Source organism: Trypanosoma cruzi, genomic scaffold (assembly GCF_000209065.1).
Source record: "Trypanosoma cruzi strain CL Brener 1047053517111 genomic scaffold, whole genome shotgun sequence".
Taxonomy (NCBI): Eukaryota; Euglenozoa; class Kinetoplastea; order Trypanosomatida; family Trypanosomatidae; genus Trypanosoma; species Trypanosoma cruzi.
In genome coordinates this window covers 61,064-82,305 of record NW_001849515.1, presented here as the reverse complement: position 1 = coordinate 82,305, position 21,242 = coordinate 61,064, and the positions used below count along the sequence as shown (strand labels likewise).

The following is a 21,242-nucleotide window of genomic DNA, read 5'->3' as shown; positions in this document are numbered from 1 at the left end:
TTGTTGAGGGTGACTGCGGCGGGGATGACGATGATGATGCCACTCACTGTGGATGGGTGACGGTGTTCACTGTTTCACTCCTTTTCCTTAACTTCTCTCTCTTTTACTCACACACGAAGGAAAGAAGTTAATAACAAGCGCTAACCGCTACTGTGGAATTGGAAGGCACTGAAAGGACCAACAACAGCACACACACCGCCCACACACACATATATATTTGTATGCACTCACGTGTTGCTGCAGTGAAGGCACCCCGCACACACAACCGTCGCCGCGTGACCGGATCCAGCGGAAGGAGGAGGGAAGGAAGAGAGAGTGAGCCGCAGAGGCCCAACATGTCCCGGCGTGTGTTTACTTCCGCGGTGCTGCTCCTCGTCGTGTTGATGTGCTGCGGCAGTGGAGGGACTGCGGGAGTTGCGGGGCAGTCGTCTGGTCCTCAGTTTAAATGGAGGGGTATCACTGATGGTGAGGGTGAAACTGTGGAGTCGTTGGGTGCTCCCAGCCTTCTAAAAGTGGGGAGTGACGTATTTGTCGTTGCCGAGGCGCAGTGCAAAAACGGTGGTGTCAGTTTTACTGGCGTTGCATCCCAACCTCTCACGAAAAAAACTGCAAACACACCGGAGGAAGTACTTAAAAAACCCAAAGGTGAGACACAAGTACTGGAGGAAGGTGCTTCCAAAGACCAAAAGAAGAAAGTAGATGTGAGCCGACCAACAACTGCTGCGAAGGGAAGTGATATTTACATGCTTGCTGGAGTCTACAGCAGTAAAGTTGCCTCTTCTGGACAGGTTGATGCGTCTGGCGCGACTCAATTGGGACTTTTGCTGGTGAAAGGGAGCGTCAATAGTGAGGATGCAAATAACAAAAAAATTGACTGGAAAGATACTGAAAGTCCCCCGCAAGGACTGTTTGAGAAACAGCTCGATTCCTGGACAAGGCTGATTGGAAGCGGTGGATCGGGTGTTAATATGAAGGATGAGACTCTTGTATTTCCAGTGGAAGGCACGAAGAAGGCGGCGGGGGACGCAGAAGAGGATGTGAAGACTGTCTCACTGATCATACACTCGAAGGATAATACGGATTGGAAGCTGTCGAAGGGGATTTCTGACGGTGGCTGCAGTGATCCCTCCGTCGTGGAGTGGGAGGACGATAAACTCATCATGATGACTGCGTGTGATGGTGGCCGCCGCAGGGTGTACGAGTCCGGTGACAAGGGGGAGTCGTGGACGGAGGCACTCGGGACACTCTCGCGTGTGGGGCAACAACAAAAATGGCGGAAAAGAGAAGGCCGTTAGAAGCGGGTTCATCACAGCGACTGTTGGAAATGATGGTGATAAGAGGAATGTGATGCTCGTTACCCTGCCTGTGTATTCCGATAACGACAAAGAAAAGGGCAAACTTCATCTTTGGCTGACGGACAATACGCACATTGTTGATATTGGGCCGGTATCCGATGATGATGACGCTGCTGCCAGCTCCCTGTTGTACAACAGTGGTGAAAACACTAATGAGAAGGAGGAGTTGGTTGCACTGTACGAGAAGAAGGGCAACGATGGGAAACCATCACCCGGTATGGTCTCTGTGCTTTTGACTGAGCAGCTGCAGCGTGTGAAGGGTGTGCTGACGACCTGGAAGGAAGTGGACGGACGTGTCTCCCAGCTGTGCACCTCATTAAGTGCTCAGAAGGAGCGTGCCTCAACTGGCGATGCCTGCAGCCCTACCGTTAAGATCACGGCTGGGTTGGTTGGCTTTTTGTCGGGCAACTTCTCTGATAAGACATGGAAGGACGAGTACCTCGGCGTGAACGCCACAGTAACGAAAGAACGGGCGGTGCAGGCGGAAAATGGCGTGAAGTTCACTGGGAGTGGCGCAGGGGCGGAGTGGCCTGTTGGCAAGCAGGGGGAGAATCAGCTGTACCACTTTGCGAACTACAACTTCACTCTTGTGGCGACGGTGTCCATTGAAAAAATGCCGGAGGGAAACACCCCCATTTCGTTGGTGGGTGTGAAGATGAAGGGTGCAGGGAATTCTGTACTGCTGGGACTGTCGTACGGCAGCGGAAAGAAGTGGCAGGTACTGTGCTGTGACGGAAAAACTGAGGAGCTCGAAAGGAATTGGGGGACAGATAAGACGTACCAGGTGGCCATTGTGCTACGGAATGGCACCCAGGGCTCCGTGTACGTCGATGGTCAGCGAGTGGGGAATGAAGAATGTGCATTGGGAAATGGTGAGTCGAAAGAGATCTCCCACTTCTACATTGGAGGGGATGGAGGCAGTGCAGAGAACAAAGAAGGCGTCTCTGTGACGGTGACGAACGTCCTGCTGTACAACCGCCCGTTGGATGACACTGAGATCGCCGCCTTCAACCCGAATAAAGCTCCTATTGAAGTTCAGGTGGACAGGTCTATTGAAGGAGACGCGATTCAGCCTTCTGGTGGTGGACGACCGGAGGAACAGAGACAGTCGTTGGAGGGCAGTCGTGCGGACGGTGTATCCGCACCAACGGTGTCCAGTGCCAAGACTTCCTCAGGAGGAGAGGGGTCTGCAACCCAGTTGGTGTCAGAAAAATCTTCCGATGGAAGTAAAAATGTGGGTGGCGCTTCCTCGCCTGGCAGTGACGCAGCGGTGGAGACAGGAGACCGAAGTACGGTGCAGGGAGATGGATCATCACCAACTCTTGTGGGTACTCCCGCCACAGCAGATGCATATGCCCCTAACGCTGAAGCCATGGGGCACGATGGAACCGCAGTGAATCCTGGGGCGAGCGCGAGCTCAGGTGCGGATGGGGAGACGGCGGAAGGAACGGATGGGCAGGAGAAGGAGGAGGAGATCCATGCACAGAACGGGGACGTAAAGGCTGCGGCCCTCAGCAGCAGTCTTGGGAATTTGTCGCAGGGGAATAACACCGATGCCTGCAGTGTGTGCGGGAGCGGACTGCTGCCACTTCTACTTCTTCTGCTGTTGGGACTGTGGGGTTCGCGGCTCTGTGAGGAGTGACTGGCTGCCGTGTGGGGGACTTGCGCCCTCCCCTGCACGGAATTACTTCCAAGAACTAATTTTTTTCCTTAAGATAATTTTCTTTTTCTTTTGCTGTTCGTAATTTATAATTTTTCCTTTTTTTAAAAATCCTCTTTTTTTTTTATTTTTATTTTTCACTCCCCCATCCCATCTTTTTTGCTTTTGGGGCAATCACTATGGACGTCTTTTCTTTTCTACTCTTCCTTCTTTTTAATTGTTTCTTGCTGCGCTCTTCCTGTGAGGGGTGCCGTGTGTTTCCCGCCCAACCGCTCCACTCGCACACCCACCGACACGCTCATGACGACGGCCCTGTGCGCCTCGCCTGCTGCACGCATGAGGAGGGGCCGCGACGAACGGCGCGCTGAGGGAGCCGCGACGTGTGGGCGTGCGACGAGGGCCTGTGGGGCGGAGCACACATTTCTTTCCCTCTTGTTTTGTTTTATTGCGGCCAGGGCGGGCAGACACCCGCAGCGCCACACACACACAGCCACACCCTGCCGCCGTGTTTTTCTTTTTTTTTTGTGTGCTGCCACCGTGCGTGATTGTTGAGGTCGTGGACGTACCGCATGTATCGCTTCCATCCAGCTGTGCCTATTGCTGTGTTGATTTGCCTCCCTGTGCTCTTCTTCTTTTTAGCTTTTCTCCAACAGCACACGTGCACAGTCACATGAGTATTTGCACATTGCTCTGCAGGAGTGCTTTGGTGATGGAGGTACGTTGGCTTGCGTTTCTTGCTGACATGTAGAGGCCGCTGCGTGTGTGACTGTTGTTGGAATCACGGCGCCATCGGATGGGTGCGTGTGGACGCCTTTTTTGCATTCCGCTGGGTGCTGGCTGACGCGGCTGCACGATGCCCGCCATGCGTGAGGGTGTTGCCTGCTCTTGTGGTCCTTCTTCTCACCCCTCCGTTTTTGCACTGCCGGATGCGGGCGTCGCACGGTGTGTCCTGGCGCATGACGGAGGTTGCTACGATGGCCTCCTCTGGCAATGACAGTCGCTGTGCGTTGTCGGCACACATCCACACACTCTTCCCTGTTTCTCTGTGGGAGTGATTGCAACAGGAGCGTGGTCTACGGCAGTGGCAGCTGCTGCTCTGGAGGAGGACGGGGTGCCGAAGGAGGAATACGAGGGCGAACCCGCTGGATGAGCTGCCACTGATCCCGTTCTTGCTGGAAGCGTTAAACCGCGAGTACAGTAAGACGGACACTCGGACGGTTGCTGCTCCGCATTTCTTCCAGCACTGCGGTGCCGCCGGCTACACGTCTTTTTGGTGCCACAAGCAGAAGGACACCAAGCTGCAGTGCATGACGGCCAACCTGATCCGCATTTGGTTGCAGCGCATGGGGCACGTGCGCCAGTACGCGTTGGGTGTTGCGCTCGTGATTGTGGAGGATAGGCGGCACGACATTGTGGCGCTGTGTGTGTTGCGCGGCTGGGGCATGCCGGCGATTGTGGAGGACACGGAGCTGTTTGACTGAGAGGAGGTGGCGTACGTTGCGGAGCAGCGGGGGCACATGACGGACTGCCTGAGGAGGGGCGCGTGTTGAAGCGAGCGTGGCGCGCCTGTGAGGGCCTGAGGAGAGGGAATAACAGTAATGGTGACTTTGGGAGCGTGAGGAACGGGGCAAGAGCGGGGAGCGCTCCTCTTTTGTTTTGATTGTTGATGAACCGCGCCCACCCAATTGTTGTTGTTGTGGTGCGTGACTCTCGTCGCTGGATGAGACGGTGCGTGGTTGTGTGACTTGTCTATTCTTTTTTTTTGCTTTCACTCTGCGTTGACGGGGAGTTGGTTTGTGCTGAAGGCTGCAGGCAAGTGACAGGAGTGATGATGGCGATGGTGATGACTGACCGTGTGCTGCTGGTGTGTGCCCTCTGCGTGCTGTGGTGCGGTGTTAGTGTGGTGGCGGCCGATGTTGCTGGCGGAGGTGATGGCGGTGCGGATGAGTATTTTGTTTTGCGGTGGCACGCTCAGCTGCGGAGGGAGTGCGCGGAGGCGTTCGGCAGGAGGACAGAAGGCGGTGCGAATGCGTCCGCCGTGGAGGATTGCGTGCGTCGGGGGATGGACGGTGTGCGTGCGTTTGGGGATGGCCGTCGTGTCTGGAGACGTCAGCGTTCTGCGGTGGTTGCTGGTGATGATACCACCGATGATGACAGCACCCGCGGATCCTCCTCCGAAGTACAGACAGAGACTGAAACTGGTTCGTTGGACGGACGACCACTGAAACCATCGGTGAAGCCAATTCCGGGAGAAGTGACAGATGGACAGGACTCAGGAAAAATTTCAGAGGCTTCTGTGCCGACGATAAACGGAACTGGAGAGAATTTGGATGGTGACGAAGAGGAAGGGGACGTGAGTCAAGATGAAAGCCAAGAAGACAGGGATGGTGAGGACGAGGCTGTTGACGCTGCAGTGGGAAATGGAGGCAGCGAAAGTTCACATACAGAACACGAAGAAGAGAAGGAAAGAGTGAAGGAGGAAAAAGCAGGAAGCACGACAAACGAACGAGAAGGGGACGAAAACAACGCTGCCGGCCGTAGACCTCCTCAAGGAACCGCAGCTTCTCGGCCTGCTTTGCCCGTTGACGTCAGTAATCCTCAAAATCCCGTGTTGGGCCAGGACGGCGCTGGAGGAGAAAAAGCGGGTGCCGTTCCAGTGGTGCTGCCACAAGCAGCAGGATTACGAGAGGCGGAGAGGGCACCAGCGAAATTAACTCCCGGAGGAGGTGCAGCCGGAAAAGAAACAGAGAAGCAAAACGGAACGGCGGAGCAGGTGGCTGCAAAGGAAGTGCAAACAGCCGTCGAAGATAGTTCAGCAGAAGCAGCCGCAGCGGGAAAAGATTCCAAGGGAGAAAAGGAAGAAGAAAACGTAAGCGAGGCTGCAAAGGAAGAGTCACACGGAAATGTTGACGAAGAAGCAGCGGGGAAGAACGGAGGAAATGCGACAAAGAAACTACAAAAAGAAGCCACGGACGAGGCAAAGACAAAAAAACGAAACGAGCAGAAGGAGGCGGAAAATGCAAATAATACCAAAGAAGAACCCGACGAAGAAGAAGTCAAAAAAGCCGCTCAAGAAGAAGAAGCAGCAGACAAAGAAAAAATGGGCGCAGCCCGAATCCCTACCAAAACTAATATGACGACACCTGAAAACAGTGACGGCGGCACCGCTGTCTCCCACACCACCTCCCCTCTTGTGCTTCTTCTTCTTGTTGCGTGTGCGGCTGCTGCTGCGGTGGTGGCCGCGTGAGAGTGAGTGAGAGAGAGCCGTGCACCGCCCGCACACACACTCGTCTTTCACTCTCTCTCTGTGTGTGTCCCCTTGCATGGACTCTCGCCCTCACCTCATTCCACGAAGCACACACATAATGTGCCCATTGTATATATGCATGCACACCCATGCAGGCCCGTTGGTGCTCTCTTTTGCACGACACGCACCGCTGCCGTCCTGCCTGGCTGCATGGGCGGAGCACCGTAACTGTTTCTGTTTTGTTTCTATTGCATTGAGTGGGCGACCTCTCTCTCTCCCTGTGTGTGTGTTTTGCTTTACGGGAGCAATGAGAGTGTGTGCGCTGGTCGTCCCACGCTTCGGCTTTTTGTTTTGTTTTTCATTGTTTTGTTGTTGAGAGCACCCATTCCGCGGGCTGCGTGTGTGTGTGTGATGATATGAGTGATTTGCGTGTGTGCTATCCACCTCTCCCTATCTTTGCTTTGTTGGGACTCTCTTGTGCCGCACAGCTGCTCTGCAAGTATACACGCTGCCAAACGCACTAGCAGATGCACACGCTATGTTGCGCACGCTGTGGGGCGGCGTGAACGCAGAGGACGCACGCACGTACACGATTGTTGCTGCGGCTGCCCTTGCGAGGAGGGATGACGGATGACCGCGATTGTTTTGTTGCCGTGCTGCGAGCGTGATTTCCTAGGAGTGCTGCCCATGGGCGGCGTGGCGTTTTGGTGTCTGGGATTATTGCGGATAAGCTTCAGCCCAGCAGCTGCACCGTCCGACGTGTTCCTCCCGCTGTTCGTACGCCGACGGAGGATTCTCCGGCTGTGCGGGGCGATGTGCGGGTGCGTTGGAAGAGACAAGAGTAAAACGACTGGCGGCAGCGCGTGTGTGCCGTGAAGGGCGGCTGTGGTTTTTTTATCCTGCTGGTTTTTCTTTTTGTGAGGGCGTTGTTCAGTGTGTGCTGACGCGTGACGAATAACGACGTGCCAGGCGTGGCTCCTGCTGCTGCTGGTGATGACCGTCGCTGTGTGTTCCCGCTGCATTGTTCTTCCTTCTCGTTTCATTTGTCTGTGTGCGTGAGTTGTTGTTGAGAGTGACTGCGGCAGGGACGATGATGATGATGCCACTCACTGTGGATGGGTGACGGTGTTCGCTGTTTCATTCCTTTTTCCTTAACTTCTCTCTCTCTTACTCACACACAAAGGAAAGAGGTTAATAACAAGCGCTAACCGCTACTGTGGAATTGGAAGGCACTGAAAGGACCAACAACAGCACACACACTGCCCACACACACATATTTGTATGCTCTCACGTGTTGCTGCAGTGAAGGCACCCCGCACACACAACCGTCGCCGCGTGACCGGATCCAGCGGAAGGAGGAGGGAAGGAAGAGAGAGTGAGCCGCAGAGGCCCAACATGTCCCGGCATCTCTTCTACTCTGCGATGCTGCTCCTCCTCCTCGTGTTGATGTGCTGCGGCAGTGGTGCTGCGGGAGTTGCGGGGCAGCCATCTGGTCCCCAGTTTGAATGGAGGGGCATCACTGATGGTGGAGGTGAAACTGTGGAGTCGTTGGGTGCTCCCAGCCTTCTAAAAGTGGGGAATGACGTATTTGCCGTTGCCGAGGCGCAGTGCAAAAAGAACGGTGAAAGCGACATTTTTACTGGCGTTGCATCTCAACCTCTCACGACAAAAACTGCAAACACACCGGAGGAAGTTCTGAAAAAACCCAAAGGTGAGACACGAGTACTGGAGGAAGATGCTTCCAAAGACCAAAAGAAGAAAGTAGATGTGAGCCGACCAACAACTGCTGTGAAGGGAAGTGATATTTACATGCTTGCTGGAGCCTACAGCAGTAAAGTTGCCACTCCTGGACAGGTTGGTGCGTCTGACGCGACTCAATTGGGACTTTTGCTGGTGAAAGGGAGCGTCAGTGGTGAGGATGCAAATAACAAAAAAATTGACTGGAAAGATACTGAAAGTTCCCCGCAAGGACTGTTTGGCACACAGCCCGATTCCTGGACAAGGCTGATTGGAAGCGGTGGATCGGGTGTTAAGATGCATGATGAGACTCTTGTATTTCCTGTGGAAGGCACGAAGAAGGCGGTGGAGGGCACTGAAGAGGATGGAAAGACTGTCTCACTGATCATACACTCCTCGGATAATACGAATTGGAAGCTGTCGAAGGGGATGTCTGACGGTGGCTGCAGCGATCCCTCCGTCGTGGAGTGGGAGGACGATAAACTCATGATGATGACTGCGTGTGATGGTGGCCGCCGCAGGGTGTACAAGTCCGGTGACAAGGGGGAGTCGTGGACGGAGGCACTCGGGACACTCTCGCGTGTGTGGGGCAACAACAAAAAGGGCGAAGAAGCGAAGACAGTTAGGAGCGGGTTCATCACAGCGACTGTTGGAAATGATGGTGATAAGAGGAATGTGATGCTCGTTACCCTGCCGGTTTATGCTGAGAAAGGAGGTAAGGAAAAGGGCAAACTTCATCTTTGGCTGACGGACAATACGCACATTGTTGATATTGGGCCGATATCCGGTGATGATGACAAGGACGTTGCCGCCAGTTCCCTGTTGTACAACAGTGGCGAGAACACTAATGAGAAGAAGGAGGATGAGTTGATTGCACTGTACGAGAAGAAGGACGGTGGGAAACCATCACCCGGTATGGTCTCTGTGCTTTTGACTGAGCAGCTGCAGTGTGTGAAGGATGTGCTGACGATCTGGAAGGAAGTGGACAAACGTGTCTCCCAGCTGTGCACCTCATTAATTGATGAGAAGGAGCGTGCCTCAACTGACGATGTCTGCAGCGCTGTTAAGATCACGGCTGGGCTGGTTGGCTTTTTGTCCGGCAACTTCTCTGATAAGACATGGAAGGACGAGTACCTCGGCGTGAACGCCACAGTAAATAATAAAGAAGGGGCGGTGCAGGTAGAAAATGGTGTGAAGTTCACTGGGCGTGGCGCAGGGGCGGAGTGGCCTGTTGGCAAGCAGGGGGAGAATCAGCTGTACCACTTTGCGAACTACAACTTCACTCTTGTGGCGACGGTGTCCATCGACAAAAAGCCGGAGGGAGACACCCCCATTCCGTTGATGGGTGTGCGTGCGGGCAGTAATGGCGATGAAAATAATGTACTGCTGGGACTGTCGTACGACAGCGAAAAGAAGTGGCAGGTACTGTGCTGTGACGGAAAAACCGAGGAGCTCAGCAGCACTTTGGGGACAGATAAGACGTACCAGGTGGCCATTATGCTACGGAATGGTACCCAGGGCTCCGTGTACGTCGATGGTCAGCGAGTGGGGAATGAAGAATGTGAATTGGGAAATGGTGAGTCGAAAGAGATCTCACACTTCTACATTGGAGGGGATGGAGTCAATGCAGCCAACAAAGAAGACGTGTCTGTGACTGTGACGAACGTCCTGCTGTACAACCGCCCGTTGGATGACACTGAGATCGCCGCCTTCAATCCGAATAAAGCTCCTATTGAAGTTCAGATGGACGGGTCTATTGAAGGAAACGCGATTGAGACTTCTCCTGGTGGTGGACGACCGGAGGAACAGAGACAGTCGTTGGAGGGCAGTCGTGCGGACGGTGTATCCGCACCAACGGTGTCCAGTGCCAGGACTTCCTCAGGAGGAGAGGGGTCTGCAACCCAGTTGGTGTCAGAAAAATCTTCCGATGGAAGTAAAAATGTGGGTGGCGCTTCCTCGCCTGGCAGTGACGCAGCGGTGGAGACAGGAGACCGAAGTACGGTGCAGGGAGATGGATCATCAGAAACTCTTGTGGGTACTCTCGCCACAGCAGATGCATATGCCCCTAACGCTGAAGCCATGGGGCACGATGGAACCGCAGTGAATCCTGGGGCGAGCGCGAGCTCAGGTGCGGATGGGGAGACGGCGGGAGGAACGAATGGGCAGGAGAAGGAGGAGATCCATGCACAGAACGGGGACGTAAAGGCTGCGGCCCTCAGCGGCAGTCTTGGGAATGTGTCGCAGGGGAATAACACCGATGCCTGCAGTGTGTGCGGGAGCGGACTGCTGCCACTTCTGCTTCTGCTGTTGGGACTGTGGGGGTTTGCGGCTCTGTGAGGAGTGACTGGCAGCCGCGTGGGAGAATTGCGCCCTCCCCTGCACAGAATTACTTCCAAGAAATGATATTTTCCTTAAGATAATTTTCTTTTTCTTTTGCTGTTCGTAATTTATATTTTTCTTTTTTTAAAAATTTTATTATTATTATTATTATTATTATTTTTCACTCCCCCATCCCATCTTTTTTGCTTTTGGGGCAATCACTATGGACGTTTTTTTCTTTTCTACTCTTCCCTCTTTTAATTGTTTCTTGCTGCACTCTTCCTGCGAGGGGTGCCGTGTGTTTCCCGCCCAACTGCTCCACTCGCACACCCACCGACACGCTCATGACGACGGCCCTGTGCGCCTCGCCTGATGCACGCATGAGGAGGGGCCGTGACGTGTGGGCGTGCGACGAGGGCCTGTGGGGCGGAGCACACATTTCTTTCCCTCTTGTTTTGTTTTATTGCGGCCAGGGCGGGCAGACACCCGCAGCGCCACACACACACAGCCACACCCTGCCGCCGTGTTTTTCTTTTGTTTTGTTTTTTGTCTGTGGATGTGTGTGTGTGCTGCCACCGCGCGTGAAGGGAGAGGAGGGAGGTATTTAGTGTTCACGCATTGTGGTTTCGGGCGTATGAAGGAATTCTTTTCTCCACTCCTTTTCAGCCTTAAAACGAAGCGAGATTTATTGCGCATACACATATACATAAGTAGAGGGTGAAGGCATATTTGTTGCTGCCCATGTTGGAACTGCCGCCAGTAGCGAGCCTGAAGGGCAAAAGCATCACAAGTGCCGAACAGTTCAGTCGTGCGGATATCTACGCGCTGATTCATCTTGCAAGTGCCATTCAGCGTAAGATTGATGCGGGTGAGGTGCTGAATCTCCTGCAGGGCCGCATCATGACGCCACTTTTTTTTGAGGATTCCTCTCGCACCTTCAGTTCCTTTTGTGCCGCGATGATTCGAATTGGTGGGAGCGTGGTGAACTTTAAGGTCGAGGCGTCATCCATCAACAAGGGCGAGACCCTCGCCGACACCATTCGCACACTGGACTCCTACAGCGACGTGCTGGTGATGCGGCATCCAAGGCAGGATGCGATTGAGGAGGCCCTTTCCGTGGCGCAGCATCCCATTCTGAATGCGGGCAATGGGGCTGGCGAACACCCAACGCAGGCGCTTCTGGACACGCTGACGATTTATTCGGAATTGGGCAGCGTAGACGGCATCACCATCGCGCTGATCGGAGACCTTAAGATGGGGCGAACGGTGCACTCTCTTCTGAAGCTTCTTGTACGCAACTTTTCGATTAAATGTGTGTTTCTTGTCGCCCCGGACGCACTGCAGATGCCGCAGGATGTGCTGGAACCCCTGCAACACGAGATCGCCACGAAGGGAGTGATAATTCACCGCACACACGCACTGACAGATGAGGTCATGCAAACGAGTGATGTGTTGTACACAACGCGTCTGCAGAAGGAACGGTTTATGGCTTCCACGAGCGATGATGCGGCGGCGTTGCAGTCATTTGCGGCGGCGAAAGCCGACATCACCATCGACGCGGCACGTATGAAGCTGGCGAAGAAAAAAATGATTGTTATGCACCCACTGCCACGCAATGACGAGTTAAGCACTACCGTTGATGCAGACCCACGTGCTGCCTACTTTAGGCAAATGCGGTACGGCATGTTTATGCGCATGGCCATTTTGTGGAGCGTTTTGGCGTGAAGGAGGTGGGGGAAATATGCGGAGGGGATGTGTGCAGTTTTGTACTGCGGGGGAGACGGTTTAACCAACGCCATGGATATTTGATGTTTGACTGTTTCTTCTTTTTTTTTTTATTATTATTATTGTTTCAAGAATAAAACAACAACAACAGCCAAATAGGAAAATAATAAAAAAAAAAAAAATGAAGAAAAATAAAAAGAATGAGAGTGTGTGTGATCGAGCGCAAAACGCAGCCGAAGGTTTAAACCACAACCACCCAAAACACATCTATGACAAAAATAAAACGAACGAAATGGGTGGGTCCGTTGACGGGCATAACAATGTGACCGCTTTAAATTAACCAATTGACATTTTTACAATTACACAGAAACAGTCACGGAAATATATGGTGGGGAACAAACAGCAACCACAATAAGGGCTTTCTTTGCTCATTAGTTGTTATTTTTTATTTTTTGTTTATCTGTTATTATTATTATTATTATTATTATTATATATGCGCGTGTGCTTGGGGGTGGGTGGTGAGAGATTTCGCCTCAAGGAGACATGTGTGAGTGGAGGGTGTGAGAGGATTCGTTGTAGTTTGGGACGGAGGATGAAAAGAAACGAGTGGCGTGGAACCGGGAGGTGGGGGATGACACTTAAATTCTGTTGCCGTGGCCTCTCTCTCTCTCTCTATCTTTTTTTTTGTTTTTTCTCCCACGGAGCGGCTGATTGAACTGCGGTGTTATCGTTGTTGTTGTTGTGGTGGTGGTGGTGTTTTTTTTTTTGTTGTTGTCTTTTGTTCCCCTTGTCAGGGTGTACGCTACGCAGAAGATGACGTGTCTGAAGCTCAACCTCCTCGACCATGTGTTCGCCAACCCCTTCATGAACGCCGCGGGTGTTCTCTGCAGCACCGAGGAAGACCTGCGCTGCATGACAGCCTCCTCCAGCGGCGCACTTGTGTCGAAGAGCTGCACGAGTGCACCTCGCGATGGTAACCCCGAGCCGCGTTACATGGCCGTTCCACTTGGAAGCATCAATTCTATGGGGCTGCCTAACCTGGGCTTTGATTTCTATTTGAAATACGCCAGCGATCTGCACGATTACAGCAAGAAACCGCTTTTTGTCTCCATTTCAGGTCTTTCCGTGGAGGAGAATGTGGCGATGGTGCGCCGCCTTGCCCCTGTGGCGCAGGAAAAAGGTGTATTGTTGGAGTTGAATCTTTCCTGCCCGAATGTGCCCGGCAAACCGCAGGTGGCCTATGACTTTGAGGCGATGCGCACTTACTTGCAGCAGGTGTCGTTGGCATATGGACTCCCCTTTGGCGTGAAGATGCCGCCGTACTTCGATATTGCACACTTTGATACGGCTGCTGCTGTCTTAAATGAGTTCCCACTTGTCAAGTTTGTGACGTGTGTGAATAGTGTCGGCAACGGCCTTGTTATTGATGCGGAGAGTGAGTCTGTTGTCATCAAACCCAAACAAGGGTTTGGTGGTCTTGGCGGCAAGTATATCCTCCCTACAGCATTAGCGAACGTGAATGCATTCTACCGCCGCTGCCCGGATAAGTTGGTCTTTGGCTGCGGCGGCGTTTACAGCGGCGAGGATGCCTTCTTGCATATACTTGCCGGTGCGTCGATGGTGCAAGTGGGAACTGCACTGCAGGAGGAGGGGCCCGGCATTTTTAGGCGTCTTGAAGATGAGTTGCTGGAGATCATGGCGCGGAAGGGGTACAAGACTCTGGAGGAGTTCCGTGGACGTGTCAAGACAATTGAGTGATTAATAGGAGCTTATGAAAAGAATGTTTGCGAGGAAAGCTGGCCACGTGAATTAATAATACATGTCCTGTTAAGACGAATCTATCTCTGTACGATTCACTTCTATTGTATATGGTTTCTTTGAGGGACCAAGATGGAAGGCATCCCGGGAACGGGTATTGGTAAGACAAAATATTTTCATGATGCTTTTTTATTTTATTTTTATTTCTTACTGTCCCATTCAGTCTTCATTTGATTTCCACCTTGCGGCGGGGCAGCGCCGATGGGCTGGAGGGGACCTCAAATTCGAGCAATTTGCAAGCGATCGATATGCCTCCACCCCGAATAGAGTGCACCGGGCCACGATGTTGGCCATCCGGAAGAAATATGTACACATATATAAATATATATATATATGGAGCAAACGGAGAGGAAGTGGCGGAGTCACTGTCTTTCCATTTACCCTCTTTCTTTCCCGTCCTATTTTATAGTGTAATATATAAGACCAATAGCTCAGGCGAATATTCGGTGCGGTGCTTTGTTGCGGTGTGTCTTTTATATTTTCTTTTTTTTTCTCACTGTGTTTATTTTTGGCCGGGAACGGCTGGGTTTCATTGCCAATGGTGGTGGCTTCCCGCTGACTGCACAGTCCCTTCTGAATTTCTTTCTCTTTTTTTCTCTTTTTTTTTTTTGCAGGCTCCCTGTTGGTTAGAAGAAGGATTTATTGGCAGACTTCATGCGTCGTTTTGTTCCCATTGTGAGCGGCGGCAGCAGCCTTTTGCTTCGTTTTGTTGCATCCGCCGCTGTCATGCGCAAAGTCCCGCTGGCAAAGTTGTCAGCGAAGTTAGGCACGCCTGTGACGAAGGAGGAGGTGTCGCAGGTGTTTAATGTTCCTGCTGCCATCCTCGAGCAGCTGCACAGGCCGGCGGAGATTCTTTTCACGGAGGTTGACCTCGCACGCGTGCGTTTCGCCCCGTTGATTGCCACGTTGGGCGCGGAGGAGGACGTCACAAAGATTGAGGCAGAAGTGAAAACGGCGAAGGCTACTGCTGCTGCTGCCGCGCGTACGCCTGTTGCCGGCGCAAAGGAGAAGTTTAAAAACACCGCGTGGAAAAGTGTCACGGAACTCGTGACGTTTTATGAGGAGGTTATGCTGCCCGCTCGCCTGGCGCACCAGGAGTACACCGTTTATGAGCTGAAGAGCTTTCATATCAAAGACGACCTGAAGCGTGGCCTCTCCGCCTTCAAGCAGGATCACCTTGACAAGCAGAAGGCGGAGCTTGCAAAGGTGCAGAAGCAAATGCAGGAGTGCCAGGAGTTCATTAAAGGTATTGGTAAGACTGCCTTTGATACCGCCATTTTCAATGACCTGGCGAATATTCTTCGTGTGTGCGGTGAATGCAATCCGTATGCCCACCGCCTGTCAATGCGGGTTCTGGAGGACATGAACCTTCTTGGAGTCCCTTTCAATGACGTGACAACGAAGCTGCTGCATGCCATCGTATTTAACGACGGTGCCCTCGATGACTCGGCGCTCATGTTTACCCTGGTGGAGTACCCTGAGCGTGGTGAGGTGAGTGTGAGCAGGGAGCCTGTGGATAGGATAGCGGATAGTGCGCTTAAGATTATCAGTGTGCGCCATCAGACGCCCTTGGACGACGGAGTGAAGCTGCGCCAGGGTGATACGCAGCCATGCCTGCAGCGCTCTGCGGAGTAAACGACAGGCGCACGCACACACTTATATGTAGTTTGTTTGTTTATGTATGTGTGAGTGAGATATGGAAAAAAGAAAATGAGGGACTATTCGTTTTTGCTTACGGCGTGTGAGCACTTTGACGGAGGACTGGTAGAAGGAAACGAAGGTGGCATTAGAAATAATGACACAAAATATTTTTTTTTTTACCTTGTTTACTGTTGTCCCATTCGAACTAGGCATGTCATTGCTGGCGGTGTTGGTGGAAATGGGACGTCGTGCAACATCCCAGAACGCGAGGGATCACAAAGAGCATGGGTTGATTCCGTTATTTCATTTTTTTTTTTTGCCCCCCTCTTTGTCCATTGCCCTCCTTAATCCCTACACACCGCAGGTATAGAGGAAGGTGTCTGTGGGGGGGACCCGAGAAGTTGAAATAGACAGAAGGGCAATTGAGTGCGTGTATTTGTGGTGGCGGAAGGGGAAGAGAGCATGGACTTTGTCTTCCCGGAGTTCGTACGTGCCTCCAACGACATTGCTCCGCCGGCCCCGCCTCAAAAGTCACTGTGGCAGTTGGTGGTGGAGTCCGGGCCCAATGACATCATTCCAGAGCGTGATGTGCCACGACGTGCGGCGGCCAACTATGCAAGGGACTATGGCAGTGGGATGGATGCGCACCACGGGATGAGCGGAATGGACGGTGATACAGCTGCAGCGGGCGTTACGGGCTTGAATGCCAGCACGAATCATGCCGCTGTTGGATTGACCTCGCGGACCTCATGGACTCCTGCACCGTACATGATTCAACATCTTATGTCCTCTGGGTTTGTGTCGCAGTTTGCAATGATGCATGGTGTTGAGTGCTCTGCACGGCTTCCTCCGCCTCCTTGCTTGCGGCTGCAGGACCTGCAGCTCCCGCCGCTTGTGCTATCACGTCTCCGACGACAGTTGTTTTTGCCACGTGGCAAGAAAGCGTTGAATTTGGATGGCCCTCAGGATACTTTGCGACCAAAACTGCGTGAGCTGCAGGAAATTGTCTTTGGCACTGAAGCCGTGCCATCGTCACGCGCTGGTACAGATGGGGGCGGCAGGGAAGAAGAGGAAAAAGATGGCCGTCAGGATGTTGACGGGGATGAGGATGACCCGCGAGAGGTGTTGGGGACGATGTCGGCTCTTCAGCAATTTGCAGTGACGTCCATGCTGCTGGGCCATCACACCCTCAGCGTCGGCCCGAGAGGTACGGGGAAAAAGACGGCTGCTCTGTTGGCCACAGGGGCGCTGACGCTGGCGCGGGGAATCCAGAGACAGGAGGAGAAGGAGATTGGTGGTGAGAAGAAGAATGAAACTAGCAATGATGGTGGAGCTGGCGATGAGGCGAAGGTAGAGATGAAGCACGAGCCCTCAGATGCGTACAAGTTGCATCCGGCTGCGCCACGAGCGATGATTTTGGTCAGTAGCTTCCATGAAGTTCAGTGGTGCAATCGGTGGCTGCAAGACGTCTTCACGGCAGGTGCGTTTATGCCCATGACGTTTCGTCGTGGAACGGCTGAACTCACGCCGTTGCCAGTTTTTTACGAGAGTTCGTGCGAGTGGGGAGGAAAATTGCCGCCGGAAAAAGAGGCACGACCTCCGCCGTCACCGCTACATCCACCAATACCACCACCAGTAGCATTACTGCCGCTGCCGCCTAGCGAAGAGGCCCATCATCGTCAGCATTTTTCAAATGAGGAGCGCCAGGAGGAGCGTTCATTGCACAAACGGGGGCGTGAGCACTCGCGCGGTCGCCATCACCACCATCGACACAGTCATTCGCCGGCTGCCAAGGAGAGGGCATGGAGCCGTCGTCGACGACATCGCAGCTCCTCGCGTCATTACTCTCGAGAACGAAGGCACCGTCGAGGCCGTAGTCACGACCGTCGCCGCGATAAGAAGAGGCGGGGCAGCAGGCGTCAGCACCGGCATCGCAGCGGCGACGTCAGCAGCAGTAGAAGCAGCAGACACGACAAGAAGAGGATTAGACGCGAAAGCGGTCGGTCCCGTCATCATCATCGCCACGACGACCGCCATGGTGAGGATTGGATGCAAGAATTATCGCATCGAAAATCCTCCGTCGAAAAAGGGGATTGTGTTTCTTTGGAGTGCGCAGCTGTGACAGCGGCACCTCCTCCTGCGGCAGCGCACGACACATCGATGGCGACAGGGCCCTGTGAGGAAATTCCACAATTCTTGCAGCAGCATGTACCGATTCTCATAGGGACTCACCAGTCTCTTGTTGAGGCACTGCAGATGGTACGGGGACAAGCGGAAATACTTCCATTGGAATGCGTTCGAATTGTATGCATCAGTGACGCAGACCGCATGGCGCAGCCAAATTCACAGATGGCTGTTCCCACGTCATGGTGGATTTCCCTCTCGAATGCTGTCGATGTGGAGTGCCAGTACATTGTGTCCGCCTCTCGGATGTACGATGAGGTCGATAGATGGCTACAGGAAACATTGCTCCAAGAGACCCCTGACGTGGTGAATCGCTACCGGCAACGCGACGACACGGTGTGGGATGGGGTGCAGCACATAATTGAGGAGGTGTTTGTGGATGAGGCCGAGGAATATGGCGCCCAACAAATGTTTGAGCGCGTGGAGGCGGCAAAAGTGCGTCGGCTTCTTCGAATTGTCAAGCAGCACTTTTGCTCGTCCCATGTCAACAGCGGGGGGCACTCGGAGGTGGCGGGCTCCCATCGTCATACGAATGGGTCCGCAGCGAGTAATTCCGAGACGCCCCTCACATCTTCGGTGGGTCGCATGGTCGTTGTGGTCTCGTCGCGAAAGGAACAGGAATCGGTGTTTCCGCAGCTACTGACCGGACTGCGGGAAACTGACGCACGTGTCCTCTGCACCTGCCAGCTGGGGGATTTCCAACGGGGCGAAGCTGACGTGCTAGTGACGTACGACTGGATGTTGTGCGTTGCCAGTGACGATGGCGGCATGAAGAACCGCCCTGTAGACGTTGTTGTCAACTTCGGCTTTCCGCGTGCGTTGATGGCGCCAGGGAAGGAGGAGAGCCTCCTGGAATGTCTCGTCATACGGACCCGCACGCTGCTCCACCACACCGCGGCCAGGGACACTGTGCATGAGAAGGACGTTGAAAGTTTTTTTTTTGAGAGGAGGGACGCGCCCGTCGTGAGGACGCAGCCGACCGTGTTGACACTTTTGACGGAGCGCCAAGTTCATGGACGGTTTGGGAGGCTTCTGACATCACGTGCCCAGGCGATGTTGTCCATGTGAGATGCCAGCGGATGTGTCACGACGAGGGCGACGAGGCACACTCACAGAGAGAGAGAGAGAGAGAGAGAGGGACAATTGCATACACGCAACGAAATAAAGAGAGGAGTGGCGGCAGCATTGTTTTTTACAGACAATTACTCGCAGTGAAATGCGTATTCTCGCCTCATGCGAGGCGATGAAGGCCGGTTTTCTTGAAACCTTTGGAATGAAGCATCGAGGGGTGTGCATTTTTGCGTCTCTGCGTTTAAACTCCACAGAGACGTCATAATTTTTTGTTTTGAGCGCAATTTGTTATGAATCTTTTTTTATGGGTGCCTTTTCCCTTTTTTTTTTTGTTTTGTATTTTTTTTTTTTTTTTTTTAATGTTCCTCTATCTGCATGACTGCTGTCCACCGTCTTTCTTCATGTATCCAAGGTAGACGGAGACACACGCAGTGACATTGGCGCAGGATATCGGGCTCCAGTTAACGTTCAGTGAATTGTGCATCACACGACACACGGCGTCGCACACACACACACACATGCTTTCGCGAGGTGTATTGCTTCGGTCGATCTCAGGACTGAAGCTTCCACCTTCTCTGCAGCGGTGGTTTCATTGGTACCCTCGCAGGGGAGGCGAGTTTCTTGGCGACATGCTTGCCGGTCACAACCTTTTTATTGCCGACATCCCACGCAAGTTTGATGCCCAGCACGCGCGTCACTTCTCCCTTGTGGAGTCACTCTGCATCACTCCCCTCTTTACGCTGACGATGGTTCACTACTTCTCTAGCTTTTTTCTCCACCCCAAACGATGGCAGATGATCCCGGTACTCATGACAGAACTTGCCCGCAAGACAGAGACGCAGCAGCAGTGGATGAGTGTCATGGAGAAGAAGTCTCCAACAGACGTGGTTGTGTGGCGTGCCTCAATGTCATTGATGCAGATTGTACTTTTCCCCGCCTGTCTGCTGCTCTCTTCCCTCACCCCGCAGATGATGCACGCCATGCTGGAGCGTACGAACCACATTGTACATCAGAAACTTGCATGCATCAACAAAGATGCTCCACCATTTGTGCAGAAGTACATGGATGAGGCCCGGGAGGCGGAGGCGTTTCACAGCCAACAGCTATGCATTACCACAGACTACCTTGCGGCTCTTCTCATTGTCTTGTTGGTGCTGTACCTGACGTCGTAAGCCGTTGCGGAAAACACTCTTGGCGTCTGAGAGCACATACTTTTTTTTTTTTTGTGTGTATGTGTCTCTCCTCTTCATTGTCTGACATTATGGTTTGTAGCAGGAGGAGCGAAGTTCAAAAGGAATCTTTCTCTCTTTCCTTATATATATATATTTTTTCTTAAATTGGATACATGCATGCATTCCTGTGAAAGTAAATGAATGTCTTTTCCTCAGTCTTTCCGCTTTCTTTCCGATCTTATTCTTTTTTCTTCTACTTTTTTTTTTTTTTGCATTTCTGTTTTTTATGCTTCTTTTTTTTCTTGATTCTTGACGCTGTGGCACGGGTAGCGTACGTGTTACTGTACTTGCTGTGTCTGCTGTTTTTTTTTTTGTTTTTGTGTGTGTGGACAGGGGCCAATCGATAGAACTGCACAAAAGAAGGAGAATAAATGAGAGGAGGAATCCACCGGCTGGATGGATCCACAGAAGAAGGAGAAGGAAGAAGAAAAAAGGAGGTGTCAATTGTATAATATTAACAGGGGGACGAAAGGAGTCTTCGTCGTGCACATCTCCCTCTTAGTGTATATTTTCCACATCACAGCAATGCGACTGCTGTTGTCTGTTCCACTTTCTGTGTGTGAGGCTCACGGCGCCGTTAAACGCCTTCTTCACTCAGATTTGTACAATACTTTTTTTACATGTGACCCCAAAGGGTCTCATCTCGGCTCCGGTGGGGGAACGAGTTGGCTGCTGGAGCGGTGCTATCAATCGGAACGAAACGACAGTATGACGACAGAAGACGACGACGACTTTGAGGGGTGGCTGTTGCGTGAGCAGCGCACCATAATTCATAGCGGTGGACAGAGCCGACGGCTGCCCTCATATGGACCGTGTGGGAAGCTGCTTCTGCCCGTTCCTGTCTTTCGCTGGTCGCGTGGGCAGACGTGTGATCAGACGCTCCTCGATTTGCAGATGCCGCTCTACGAAGAGGTGATGCGGCGGGCACCTTCTCATCTGCGTACACTTGTGTCTTGCGGCGATGTTCTTATTTTGCTCAACCAACCGCTTCCACCCGCGCCAGAAGACGCGGATGTGGTCTGCTACGCCGTTCGGGAGGAGGTGGACCGGTTGAGAAATCACGGTGTCTTCTTTTTGAGCCACGAGGCCCCCGATGAGTTGGATATGATGTTGCAGAAGCCGTCAATACGGGAGATTCACGAGTACACTGCCACCCGACGGTGCGTCATGGACATCGGCCTCTGGCTGTTGAGTGATCGTGCGGTGAGGGTTCTTCGCACGCGGAGCATGGCGGGGAATCGCACGAAATGCTC

General features: G+C 52.8%; 8 protein-coding genes and 2 pseudogenes across 8 annotated transcripts, besides 19 other annotated features; all 10 read left to right on the top strand.

The window, feature by feature from the left end:
* Positions 1-10,097: part of a sequence feature (areas not merged during assembly with more than two copies in the genome that could not be assigned to a particular haplotype) that runs on past the window's edge.
* Positions 334-2,997, top strand: Tc00.1047053507091.100 (annotated as a pseudogene).
* Positions 3,132-3,153: a sequence feature (AT_rich).
* On the top strand, positions 4,098-4,595 carry Tc00.1047053507091.91 (annotated as a pseudogene).
* Positions 4,844-6,262, top strand: Tc00.1047053507091.80 (mucin-associated surface protein (MASP), putative; the record flags this gene model as incomplete). Its single annotated transcript, XM_808514.1, has 1 exon — positions 4,844-6,262. The coding sequence occupies one exon, from the start codon at positions 4,844-4,846 to the stop codon at positions 6,260-6,262; it is 1,419 nt and encodes a 472-aa protein (XP_813607.1).
* Positions 6,048-6,115: a sequence feature (CT-rich).
* Positions 7,544-10,336, top strand: Tc00.1047053507091.60 (trans-sialidase, putative; the record flags this gene model as incomplete). Its single annotated transcript, XM_808513.1, has 1 exon — positions 7,544-10,336. One exon carries the CDS (start codon positions 7,544-7,546, stop codon positions 10,334-10,336), a length of 2,793 nt encoding a protein of 930 aa, XP_813606.1.
* Positions 10,098-12,603: a sequence feature (heterozygous, Esmeraldo-like haplotype).
* Positions 10,443-10,471: a sequence feature (AT_rich).
* Positions 10,472-10,497: a microsatellite.
* Positions 11,060-12,043, top strand: Tc00.1047053507091.50 (aspartate carbamoyltransferase, putative; the record flags this gene model as incomplete). The annotated part of the gene is made up of 1 exon (XM_808512.1): positions 11,060-12,043. The coding sequence occupies one exon, from the start codon at positions 11,060-11,062 to the stop codon at positions 12,041-12,043; it is 984 nt and encodes a 327-aa protein (XP_813605.1).
* Positions 12,145-12,167: a sequence feature (AT_rich).
* Positions 12,173-12,244: a sequence feature (T-rich).
* Positions 12,507-12,534: a microsatellite.
* Positions 12,604-21,242: a sequence feature (areas not merged during assembly with more than two copies in the genome that could not be assigned to a particular haplotype).
* Positions 12,766-12,826: a microsatellite.
* Tc00.1047053507091.40 (dihydroorotate dehydrogenase, putative) lies at positions 12,857-13,801 on the top strand (the record flags this gene model as incomplete). The annotated part of the gene is made up of 1 exon (XM_808511.1): positions 12,857-13,801. One exon carries the CDS (start codon positions 12,857-12,859, stop codon positions 13,799-13,801), a length of 945 nt encoding a protein of 314 aa, XP_813604.1.
* Positions 13,987-14,007: a sequence feature (AT_rich).
* Positions 14,165-14,196: a microsatellite.
* Positions 14,440-14,471: a sequence feature (A-rich).
* Positions 14,516-15,496, top strand: Tc00.1047053507091.30 (hypothetical protein, conserved; the record flags this gene model as incomplete). The annotated part of the gene is made up of 1 exon (XM_808510.1): positions 14,516-15,496. The coding sequence occupies one exon, from the start codon at positions 14,516-14,518 to the stop codon at positions 15,494-15,496; it is 981 nt and encodes a 326-aa protein (XP_813603.1).
* Positions 15,965-18,754, top strand: Tc00.1047053507091.20 (hypothetical protein, conserved; the record flags this gene model as incomplete). Its single annotated transcript, XM_808509.1, has 1 exon — positions 15,965-18,754. One exon carries the CDS (start codon positions 15,965-15,967, stop codon positions 18,752-18,754), a length of 2,790 nt encoding a protein of 929 aa, XP_813602.1.
* Positions 17,094-17,160: a microsatellite.
* Positions 17,412-17,469: a microsatellite.
* Positions 18,800-18,826: a microsatellite.
* Positions 19,078-19,115: a microsatellite.
* Tc00.1047053507091.10 (hypothetical protein, conserved) lies at positions 19,276-19,929 on the top strand (the record flags this gene model as incomplete). The annotated part of the gene is made up of 1 exon (XM_808508.1): positions 19,276-19,929. The coding sequence occupies one exon, from the start codon at positions 19,276-19,278 to the stop codon at positions 19,927-19,929; it is 654 nt and encodes a 217-aa protein (XP_813601.1).
* Positions 20,171-20,233: a sequence feature (A-rich).
* Tc00.1047053507091.4 (fucose kinase, putative) lies at positions 20,386-21,242 on the top strand (the record flags this gene model as incomplete). Its single annotated transcript, XM_808516.1, has 1 exon — positions 20,386-21,242. A coding segment is annotated over one exon (857 nt), but the record flags the coding sequence as incomplete, so codon positions are not given.